The sequence below is a fragment of the Mus caroli genome, chromosome 7, assembly GCF_900094665.2.
Source record: "Mus caroli chromosome 7, CAROLI_EIJ_v1.1, whole genome shotgun sequence".
NCBI classification, from domain to species: domain Eukaryota; kingdom Metazoa; phylum Chordata; class Mammalia; order Rodentia; family Muridae; genus Mus; species Mus caroli.
This window is the reverse complement of record NC_034576.1, coordinates 129,761,606-129,773,895: the sequence shown is the minus strand read 5'-3', so window position 1 is coordinate 129,773,895 and position 12,290 is coordinate 129,761,606. Positions and strand designations below refer to the sequence as shown.

At 47.5% G+C, this 12,290-nt stretch overlaps 1 protein-coding gene across 1 annotated transcript; it reads left to right on the top strand.

The window, feature by feature from the left end:
* Positions 1 to 4,578: 4,578 nt before the first annotated feature.
* On the top strand, positions 4,579 to 12,138 carry LOC110299483 (cardiotrophin-2). Its single transcript, XM_021169194.1, has 3 exons — positions 4,579 to 4,622; positions 7,006 to 7,145; positions 11,430 to 12,138. Exons 1-3 carry the CDS (start codon positions 4,607 to 4,609, stop codon positions 11,886 to 11,888), a joined length of 615 nt encoding a protein of 204 aa, XP_021024853.1. The 5' UTR covers positions 4,579 to 4,606; the 3' UTR covers positions 11,889 to 12,138.
* Positions 12,139 to 12,290: the final 152 nt, after the last annotated feature.

Sequence of the window (12,290 nt, the reverse complement as noted above, 5' to 3'; positions counted from 1 at the left end):
TACACTTCCATACTGCTGTTCATCACCAAAGGAAGTCAGGACTGAAACTCAAACAGGTCAGGGAGCAGGAGCTGATGCAGAGGCCATGGAGGGATGTTCTCTACTGGCTTGCCTCCCCTGGCTTGCTCAGCCTGCTCTCTTATAGAACCCAAGACTACCAGCCCAGGGATGGTCCCACCCACAAGGGGCCTTTCCCCCTTGATCACTAATTGAGAAAATGCCTTACAGTTGGATCTCATGGAGGCATTTCCTCAACTGAAGCTCCTTTCTCTGTGATAACTCAGCTGTGTCAAGTTGACACAAAAATAGCCAGTACAGGTGCCTTGGCGGATTAGTAGCCGTCGGATCTCTGAAGACCACAGCTGCAATTAGGACAGGAATTAGGCTCAGAAGTAAAGCATGGTGGGACATTCTCTCCTCGGTGGGGGAACTGAGGAGACAGCCCAGGTGGTAAAATGCTTTCTGTATGAACACAGGAACCCAAGTTTGATCTCCAGCCCCTGCATAAAAGTCTAGATGTAGGCTTTGGGATTGAGGTCAGTGATAGAACATTATGTAACAAGCCCTGGGTTCAATACTAGTACTGGGGGAAAAAAGATAAAATCAAGTTATTCAGTTAGTTAATTTAAGGGGCTAGAGATGACTCAACAATGAAGAACATTAGCTGTACTTGTCGGCCAAGGTCAATTCGCAGCACCCACACACTGGCTCACAACTATAAGTCAAGTTCTGGAGAAGCTGACACCCTTCTTCTGGCCTCCATGAGCCCCAGGTACACACACGGTGCATACATATACTTGCAGGCAAACACTCATAAAGTAAAAACAAATATATCTGTATTGGTTAGGGTTCCTTAGCATCATAGACATTATTGGAATGACTTACAGTCTGCAATTCAATTAACTCCACAATGGGCATCTGTGTTGCTCGTCTGAGGCCAGGCGTTTCAGCTGGTCTTCTGTATAAGCTGGAATCCTGAAGAAGTAGGCCCCAGCAGATGCGCTGGCAAGTAAATTCAGGAGGCGAAAGAAGAAGGAAGCTTCCTTCTTCCATTGTCCTCTTGTAAGCCTCCAGCAGAAGGTGTGGCCCAGATTAAAGGTCTGTCCCACCATGCCTGGCTTTGGAAGTGCTTGGGAGGCAGAGGCAGGCAGAACTTTGTGAGTTTGAGGCTAGCTTGGCCTACATAGTGAGTTTCAGAATTGTCCAAGCTACAGAGTGAAATCCTGTCTCAAAATACCAACCCACGGATAAAAGGCCACAGTCTGCAGGGTCTTTTGGTACCTGAAGGACTCAAACTCAGAAAGAGATATTTTCTCATTGATGGTATAGAATCAACTTAGGTGAATATTGAATATCAACGGAGGGCTGTGTGTATGTGTGTGTGTGTGTGTGTGTGTGTGAGAGAGAGAGAGAGAGAGAGAGAGAGAGAAAGAGAGAAAGAGAGAGAGAGAGAGAGAGAGAATGAATTTTATTCAGCCATAAAGAATAAAATTGATGCCGGGCACAGGCCTTTAATCCCAGCATTTGGGAGGCAGAGGCAGGTGGATTTCCGAGTTTGAGGCCAGCCTGGTCTACAGAGTGAGTTCCAGGACAGCCAGAGCTTCACAGAGAAACCCTGTCTCCAACACGCCCCCTCCACCCCCCAAATTATGTTTTTTGAAGGAAAACGGATGCAATTGGAGACTACCATTTAAAAACATTTTGTGGAAAAAAAAATGTGTGTGTGTGTGTGCTCGAGTTTGCTCTATGCTCCTATGCACATACAAGGGGAAGTCACAGGACAATTTGCATGTTCTTCTGGTGATGTTGTTTGATTGGTAGAATGTTTATTTAGTATTTGAAAAGTCCTGGGTTCAATCCTTAGCACTATAGACCAGACCTGTAATCCCAGTCCTGGAGAGGTTGTGGCAGAAGCATCGTTGAGTCAGAGGTCAATCTAGGCTATAGACTGAGTCCCTATGTTAAAAAAAAACTCAGTGGGGCCGGAGAGCCAGCTTAAAGGGAGCTCACAACCCCTGCAAGTCTAGCTACAGAAGGATTTAGTGCCATCTCCTGGCCTCCACAAGCACCTACACCAGTATGTACACAACACATGTACACAAATAAACAAGGTGCAATGCCAGGATTGTAACTCAGAAAAAGAGCATTTTCCTAGCATAGGTAGGGCCTCGGTTCGACTCTATCCCCCCCCCCCACCTGCCAGTATTTGAGACAGGGTCTCAACCGGAACTCACTATAAAGACCAGGCTGGCCTCTAACTCACAGGTATCCTTGCCTCCCTAGTGCTAGGATTAAAGTCGTGTGCCACCAAGCCTCGCATGAGTTCTGTTCTTAATACCACAAACAAGGAAGGAAGTAAAGACCAAATCTCAGAGAGATTAACTTTCTCAAGCCAGCGGTGAACACAGGCAGGACTTTCAAGCCTACTGACCTTTCAACTGCTAGAATTCCCAAGGCATTGGCTTCTCTCAAGACCAGAACTGCAATAGAGATGGTCAGACCCTCAGGGCAGGGTGAGACAGGGTGATGGAGCTGCTGACCTCCCTACCACCAAGCTGGTCACTTTGAACAAAAAGAGCTGGCCCTGGGATGAGAGGTGAAACCCCCCCCCAGCTCTTTGGTGGGGGCAGGCAGGGGTGAGACTGGTGGGGGCTGGCCTTCCCTTCTGGGTGAGGCCACGCACGCCTTCACCTGCGAGTAGTGGAGATCATGTATCTCATGTATCTGTTCCAATCCGCCTCCTCCCTCTATTCCACTGCCATGGCCTGGCCCACGCCTCAGTGCACCCGCTCAATAGGCCTTCCCTAATCCCCTGACATCATCACCTACCTAGCACTGGCCCTACCTGCCAACCTGGCAGCCTCCATCTTTGGAGATGCTGCCTAGAAACCCCCTACTCAGAACTGTTTGTGTCCTCAGCCTCCTTCCTGAGCCCACAGTTCAGATCTGGGACACCCACTCCCATCCCCGAGCTGGAGACAGGGTCTAGGATTTGCCCGAGTTTTGCTGTGTGATTCCAGGTAAGTGGCTACCCCTTTCTGGGCCTTGGATTCCTTAGTTAATTTTGCCTCACTCCCCACCCTCAGCTAATCACTCTGAAACCTTTCGGCTTCTTAGGCTTCTTGTCATTAAGAAAACTTTGTGTTGTTTTGTTTTACTTGATTTTACTTTGAGACAGGGTCTCATGTAGTCCAGGCTGGCCCCAAAGTCAAGATTCCCCCACTCTAGCCTCCTTAGTCCTGGGATTTTAAACATGTGCTGTCATACTGACTAAAACATCAGCTTTCGTCAGTTTCTGTTTCTTGTTGGTCTTCTCCACTGGAGATATCTTCCATTAACCCCAGTGCCACACATAGTAGGAGCTGTACTCTATCTGCTAAGTGAATGAATACTAGTTTCTCTCCACATTATCCTCTACCAAGGGAGGTGGAGCGAACTGTCCTCCAGCCCTCAAGGGAGTAAGGACCAGCATTTGGCTGGCACACTCTGTGTCAGAGTGCAAATGGCATCACTCCATGGTGGGCAAGTTCCCACAGCTCTGGGGAGGGGCCAGAAGGAGCTTTTCTGCACCTCCGGACATCCCCAGGGAAGAAGTCTCGGGAGCATGCATGTGAGGCCGCCTGCACATGTATACTGTACCTAGGCAGAGGGACAGGACTGCCTCAGAGGCTGAGATTGGCTGGGTGAGGACTCCTGTCAGCTGCACGTGAGACGTGTGATTGCCTCCAAGTGCACATCTGTATGCCGTCGGTGCTCAAGCTGGGGTTCCAGCTGTTTTGGGATGTGTTTGTTTGTCTGTGTGCATCTGTACAGATGTATGTACAGATGCACACTTATGTATCTGTCTAGGACTCTGGGTATGTGATACATGCAAGCCTGATAGGATATGTGCATACAGACATGCCTAGGAGGGTCGGCTCCATGTGGGCAGGGATCTGTTGCCTATCTTGTTCCATGTTCTGTGCCAAGCACCTGAAGTAGGGACCGGCTCTATGACCCATGAGTACTGGAGCAAACAAGCATGTGACATTGCCTGTGCGGTGCATGTCCCTGTATCCAGGGGCACACCTGGGTGTGGGTCATGGGGTTCTCAAACCACTCCCCCTGCTCCTTTCCCAAACTCCTTGAAAGCCAGGGCCCAGTACCTGGGTCCCCATGGGCGGAGCAGGGGGCGGCCTCCTCCTGGGAAACTGGATCCCAGGACGTGCAGAGCAGCAGGGAGCAGGGCTCCCTTTGTCCCCCATAATCCTCTCCCGCCCTTGCCCCCTCCTTTCCAACCACCAGGGTTTAAGGTCAAATTTGGGGGCCTTAGGGGTCTAGGGTGTCACCTTAGTATCCTCTTCGCTGGCTATTTCTAGCCCTGGGGGCTCTGGTTGGCCTGGAATATATGCCCTCATCTTGGTCCCTCCCAAAACACTCTATTCTGTGCCCTAGCTGGGTCTGTGTCATTCTCTGGCAGGGCCCTGTCTGCTGCTTTTCTAGGGACTAACTCCCCTCCCTCCTGGGCGGCTCTAAGGCTCAGTCCCAGGTATAAAGCTACCCAAGGAACAGGACAGGTGCCCTGGAAAGACCCAGAGACTGCAAAGGAAGGAACCAAGGAGGGAGGATGTACTGCCTGCTGGGTGAGTGAGGGTACAGGGTATCCGGGCCCAGAAGCCAGGAAGGAAGATGGCTTTGCCAGCTATATCCTGCTGCTCAGTCTCAGTTACCCAATGACTGTAGGGCTGCTGGGACCCGTGCGTTCTTACACATAGGACTTACTCACCATCCACTCAAGGAGTGGTTATAGAGGCCCCACTATGTATTGGTACAGTTGTCTCTTGGTATCCACAGAGGATTGATTCTGGGACTTCTCCAGCAGAGATCGAACGCCACCGATGCCCCAATCTCTTAGATACAATGTCATACTTGCATATAACCTATGCACACCTGTTCATATACTTTATAGCTCCTCTAGACTATTATAACTGTGGATGCAGTGTCAATACTGTGAAAGTAGTGTGTTGTATTGTTTAGGAGGCAAGTAAAATAATCTCTGTATGCCCAGTGCAGATGTGATATTTTGCCTCTGCAGTTGCATGAATGAATGGCTGCAGACTTGGAAGGCTAACTGTACTGTGGGATATACAGAAGGGAACAGACATCTACAGGGGGCTGGTGATTGCCCTGTCAGATTTGTGCTATAAGCAACAAAGAAATAAGTCACACTGGGGGCAGTGGTACAGGCTTGTAATCCTAACACTTGGAAGGTTGAGGCTGGATGGAGAGTTTGGGGCTAGCCTGGAATACATAGCAAACTCCATCCTAGGCTACATAACAAGACCCTGTCTACAAACAAACAAGAAAATTATAATGGCGTGTGAGAAGAGATGAGCTCACGCAACCTTGGTTTTCTGTTTTTTTGGTTTTTTTGTTTGTTTGTCTTTTTTTCTTTTTTCATCAACGTAGGCTACAATATAGTAATGGAGTGTGGTCTTTCACTCAACCTTGTGGAACAAACTCTGAAGGCGTCTCTGCTTTGTCTTCTTTCTTTCTTTTTAAAACAAGTCAGGGTCTCCCTGTGTAGACCAGACTGTTAAAGAACTCGAAGATCTGCCCCTTCTACTGGAATTAAAGCACACACCACTTTCGGTTCTCTTCTGATTGGCTCTGAACTTCTGGAGTTTAGGGTTGTAAGACAGTTAAGGAGACCACCCTACATTTCCGACCCTCCTTCCCAGGTGGGTGGCTTCACCCTGGATGAGAGCACAAGCTTCCCCAGGGATTGGGAGGATCATTTGTCACCATGTATTCAAATGGGAAACAATCAGGTTCCTGACGCCTGTGATCCCAGCACTCTGGATAGAGCAGCAGGAAGATGGCCAGAAAGCTCAAGGGCACCCTGAGCATTTAGATGGGAGGAAACCCTACCTCGATGCAAAACACAAGAAGGTTTTCTGGCTTCATTGGGATAACGCTTGTATTGCTTGCACATAGCTGTGGGGTTTTCTCCAACATAAAGTGAGTGTGATTTTGCACTGCTAGAGACCCTGCCTCAAACAAAAACAAAAACCAAACCAAAAAAGGCAGGCCTGGCATGGTGGTGCATGCTTTGAGTTCTAGCACTCTGGAAGAAAGAGGCAGGAGGATCTCTGTGAGCTCAAGGCCAGCCTGATCTTCATAGTGAGCTCCAAAACAGTCAGGGCTCTGTTACACAGAGAAACCTTGTCTTGAAACAAAACAAAACAAAACAAAACAAAACAAACAAACAAAACCAAAACCAAAACCAAAAACCAAGAAGGGCTAGAATACAGCATCGAAATCTGTACATCTGTATTGCAAGACTGGTCACAATAGCCAGGATGTGGATCCAGCTAGCGTGTCCAACAGCAGATGAATGGAGAAAGAAAATGTTCTTTACACACAATGGAATTTTATTCAGCCATAGAAGAATGAAATGATAACATTTTCAGACAAAATGAAGGGACTGAGATCATTATGCTAAGCAAAATAAGTCAGACTGCAACACATATTGCATGATTTCTCTCATACGCAGGATCTAAGTTTTTTCCCCCTCTGAGACAGGGTTTCTTTGTGTATCCCTGGCTGGATTGTAGAGCAGGCTGGCCTCAAACTCAGAAATCCACCTGCCTCTGTCTCCCAAGTGCACCACCACTGCCCGGCTATTAGGGAACATTTTAATGAGTTCAGATAAGCAGCAGTCCCCCAACTGCATAAAATGGTACAGGCCTGCAATCCCAGCACTCAGGAGGCAGAGGCAAGTGAATCTCTTTGGGTTTGAGGCTACTCTGGTCTACATAGTGAGCTCCAGGACAGCCAGGGTTACACAGTAAGACCCTATCTCAAAGGGGAGCTCTGGGCATGACACAATCAATCAGCCAGGTAATTTTGCCCTGATTTGAATAGACCAGACAGGCCACAAATGCCTCTTTGGACATTGTTGGAATAAATGGATGATGACTCAAAGGGTCAGGGACTTAATGATGGCCCTTTTATATCCCCTAGCAACTCCCCTATGCCTACTGAGCCTGCTGTTGCCACCCCTCAGTCCTGCGGCCCCCATCTCCCCATCAGAGCCCATTGGTCAAGCCTACAGCCTGGCTCTCTACATGCAGAAGAACACGTCAGCACTGCTGCAGACCTACGTGAGTGACATTGGGCATATGCAAGGGTCGGAATAGGGAGGCCCCATTGTGAATCTGAGGTGGGCAGGTGCTCTTAGCCAGAGACACATTTACTTGTGTGGTCACTGATGGCTGAGTGATATCAAGCTGGCCAGCTCTCTTCCCTTACTCCTGACCTCCTCATCTGCTAAGTTATGTGTTACTGGCATGGTGTTATTGTGCCCTGTGTAAAGACTGTCCTTGTATTATCCAAATGCTGATTTCTGTGCCCCCATATCTGGTTGCAATCCTTATTCTGAGAATCTCCTGTCTCAATGTTATATAAACACTGCTCCCCAATTATTCCCTGATTGGTCAATAAGGGAGTTGATCAACCAGTGACTGAGCAGGGAGAGAATAGGGCTGGACTTCCTCCCAGCCAAGGGGGTGGGAAGAGGAGAGAGAGGAAGTGGGGATTTACCTTGGGGAAAGAGTTGAGGAGACAGCATGAAAGAACACCTAGAGTCCAGAGAGCCAGCTCAGAACTAACATACAAGTATCACTGGGATTTTGACTGGGAGGCAGCCAGATTATCTTAAAGGATTAAAATAGAGTGATCCTGCTCAGTTGTTGTGCCCTTAAAACTTGTTAAATAACTGTACTAGTCCAGTCTCGATAATTTGGGAGCTAGCTTTGTAAGAGGAAAAATGCAACAAACCCTTTATTTAAAAGCCACTAGTGGGCTGGCGAGATGGCTCAGTGGGTAAGAGCACTGACTGCTCTTCTGAAGGTCCTGGTTCAAGTCCCAGCAACCACATGGTGGCTCACAACCATCCGTAATGAGATCTGGCGCCCTCTTCTGGTACAGTGTACTTACATATAATAAATAAGTAAATCTTTGAAAAAAAAAAAGCCACTAGTAATGTGTGGTGGCTCTGTTTTTACTGGACCTCACACACATACACACACTCACACAGGCACACAGTCACATACACACAAGCTATACACAGACACACACATATACACAGGATACATATAGGCACACATAAACATACATACACACACAGGATACACACAAACACAAATACACACACACAGGACACACACACCACACCTAGAACCTTAGAGAGTCCTTCTTCTGGAACCAGTTCATGCCCTGTGCTCACTTCAGCTCTAATCTATTCTGGTGCTCGGTCCCATTTGGCTCATGGACCCCTAAAACTCCTCTGAGTTTTGGAACCAGGATCTACTTTGTAGGTGAGAAAATGGAGTCCTAGAGAGGGGTCATTTGCCTTTGGGCACTGAGCTAGTGAGTGCAATGCTGGCGTCTGGAAGCAGCTCTGTGGAGCTCTGTTCTAGAAGCTCCTACCCTCATGCTTACTCGCCTCGAGAGGTAAAACTGGCCACTTGCTTTGAGTCTTGAGTGTTCACTTGATTGACCCATCTGATACTGGTTTCCATTCTGAGTGGAAAGGACAGAGATCTCATTGGCCAAAGTTTGGCCTGATCGTAGCCCTGTCCCTTCCTCTGTTCCCGAAACCCTGGAGTTTACAACTCTTCTGCTGTATCGTTCTTTAAAGCATGACAGTTATAAAATCTCAGTTCTAGGCTAGGATGGTGGCTCACACCTTTAATCCCAGCACAGAAGAAGCAGAGGCAGGTGGCTCTCAGAGCTCAATGTCTGCCTGGTCTACAGAGTGAGTTCCAGGACAGCCATGACTATAAAAGAATCCCTGTCTCAAAAAAACCAAACCAAACCAAAAATATATCTAGGTTCTAGTCTTATGCCCTGTATATTGTTGGATACCCTGAGTCTGTTTTTCTACCTGCAAAATGGGGATGTGAGATTAGGTGACCTATGAGTTAGGTCTGTAAGTGTGTTAGGATTCTGTGTCAGGCTAGGTATGATGCGTACATCTGTAACGCCAACACTTGGGTGGTAGAAGCTGCAGGAGGTCAACATCCTTGGCACACAATGAGTTTAAGAGCAGCTTGGGGGGGCTGGTGAGATGGCTCAGTGGGTAAGAGCACCCGACTGCTCTTCTGAAGGTCCAGAGTTCAAATCCCAGCAACCACATGGTGGCTCACAACCATCCGCAACGAGATCTGGCGCCCTCTTCTGGAGTGTCTGAAGACAGCTACAGTGTACTTACATATAATAAATAAATAAATCTTTAAAAAAAAAAAAAAAAAAAAAGAGCAGCTTGGGCTACGTGAGACTTGGGAGGAAAAAAAAACAAACCACACCAAAAATTACAGACAAAAGGACTGTCAAGATGGCTGAGTAGGAGCTGGAGAGATGGCTCAGTGGTTAGGAACACTGGCTGCTTTTCCAAAGGTCGAGTTCAATTCTCAGCAACCACATGGTAGCTCACAACCATCTGTAATGGGATGTGATGCCCTCTGCTAGTGTGTTTGAAGACAGCAACAGTGTACTCATATACATAAAATAAATAAATAAATCTTTATTATTATTACTATTATTATTATTGGTTTTTGGAGATAGGGTTTCTCTGTGTAGCCCTGGATATCCTGGAACTCACTCTGTAGACCAGGCTGGCCTCAAACTCAGAGATCCACCTGCCTCTGCCTCCCGAGTGCTGGGATTAAAAGCATGTGCCACCACTGCTCAGCTAAATAAAAAAAATCTTAAAAAAAAAAAAAAAAGAAGAAGAAGAAGATGGCTGAGTGGGTGAAGGTGCTTGCCACTCACCTGATGACTGAGTTCAAGCTTGGGAACCCACAGGTGCAAAGAAAAGCACCTTACTCAGGGGCATGCACTTTGTGTGCGCGCACACACACTTAAGAAAATACTTAGTGTATTTATTTAAAAGCTTATATAAGCAGTGTCAAGTCTAACATGTCTGTCATCTCAGCAGTTAGGAGGTACGAGGACAATTGTGAGTACAAGGCACTTTGGATCACACAGCAGAACTCTGTTTGCTTTCCTTCTTTCTAAGATTTATTTATTTATTTATATGTGAGTGCACTGTAGCTGTCTTCAGACACTCCAGAAGAAGGTGTCAGATCTCATTACAGATGGTTGTGGGCCACCATGTGGTTGCTGGGATCTGAACTCAGTCGGTGCTCTTAGCCGCTGAGCCATCTGTAACTCCTGTCCCAGGAAATCTGATTCATTTTCCTGGCCTCCAAGGGCACTGGGCACACACATGGATTTGCATCTAAGCAAAACAACCGTACACATAAAATAATTATTTTAAAAACCAAACCAGTGAGCTGGCGAGATGGCTCAGAGGTTAAGGGCGCCGACTGCTCTTCCGAAGGTCCCAAGTTCAGATCCCAGCAACCACATGGTGGCTCACAACCATCCGTAATGAAATCTGATGCCCTCTTCTGGAGTGTCTGAAGACAGCTACAGTGCACTTACATATAATAAATAAATAAATAAATAATAAATCTTAAACAAACAAACAAACAAAACCCCAAACAATACAAAACAACCCACAATTAGAGCAAAAGAACCTATGCTGGGCGTGGTGGTGGCACACGCCTTTAATCCCAGCACTCGGGAGGCAGAGGTAGGCAGATTTCTGAGTTCAAGGCCAGCCTGGTCTATGGAATGAGTTCCAGAATGCCAGGGCCATACAGAGAAACCCTGCCTCGAAAAACCAAAAAAAAAAAAAAAAAAAAAAAGGCAAAAGAACCTGTGAGTCTTGTATGGATGAGACTCAAAGAGAAGCTACTAAATACTGTGAATAAAAACATCAGAGGCTGAACATAGTACACTCTTTCAGTCCCAAACTCAGGTAGCAGAGGCAGGCTGATCTCTGTGTGTTTGAGGCCAGCCTACATATAGACTTACACAGGGATGGATACACAGTGAGATGCTGTTTAGAAAATAAAGGTGATGGTGCACACCTTTAGTCCTAGCATTTGGGGGCAGGGGGAGGCAGACGGATCTCTGAGTTCAAGGTTAGCTTGGTCTACAAAGGCAGGTATATCTCTGAGTTTAAGGCCTACTTGAGTAATGCACTTGGACTGAACATGAAGGAAATAGTCATATTGTTCATTGATATTCATATATTAATAGGTAGTGGTCATCACTTATACACACGCTATGCTCATTTTTATGTGTATTATTTTTATTGTACTGCACTGTCATGCAGAGCCATGGATTCTTGTGACTCAGTGAGACACAGCTGATAGACAGAGGACAAAAGGGAACCTGTAGTCCCCTTGACTACCTGTGCAGCATCTGAAGGGTGGTGAATGGTGGCTTCCTCTGGCCCAAGGCCCAGTCTCAGAGGGAAGATGTTCACCCTGACACTCCTTCAGTCCCCTTACTTCTGTCTCTCATCCCTGCAGCTCCAACACCAGGGCAGCCCCTTCAGTGACCCCGGCTTCTCAGCTCCCGAGCTCCAGCTCAGCACCCTGCCTTCTGCAGCTGTCTCCTTCAAGACCTGGCATGCCATGGAAGATGCAGATCGGCTAAGCCGAGCCCAGAGAGCCTTCCTGGCCTTGACCCAGCACCTTCAGCTCGTGGGGGACGACCAGAGTTATCTGAATCCTGGCAGTCCTATTCTGCTGGCCCAGCTAGGAGCAGCAAGACTCAGGGCCCAAGGCCTATTGGGCAACATGGCTGCTATCATGACTGCTCTAGGGCTGCCCATCCCTCCAGAAGAGGATACTCTGGGGTTTGTCCCCTTTGGGGCCTCAGCCTTTGAGAGGAAATGCAGAGGCTACATAGTGACCCGAGAATATGGTCACTGGACGGACCGGGCTGTGAGGGACTTGGCTCTACTCAAGGCTAAGTACTCAGCATAGAAGGTCAGCCTCTATCAGAAGTCCAAAGAATTTCTCTTTCAGAGGACTCATTCCTGCCTTACTTCTGCATTTGGGACTATTTCCTGGAAGCCAAACCTCTACTCCTTATTGTCTGGATCTTCCTGCCAGGTCCTAGAGACTCCTTTCCAGATATGGGGGAGAGGGGCATTCTGGATCTATTTGATGGATCACTAAACCAACACTGATTTATTTACTTCCTGGTTGGAAAAAAGAGCCCTTCTGAGGAGGCTTTACTCTAGGGGGAGAGCATTTGGTGTCCTGATGTTCTTTTTTTTTAAAGATTTTATTTATTGCCGGGTGGTGGTGGCACACGCCTTTAATCCCAGCACTTGGGAGGCAGAGGCAGGCGGATTTCTGAGTTCAAGGCCAGCCTGGTCTACA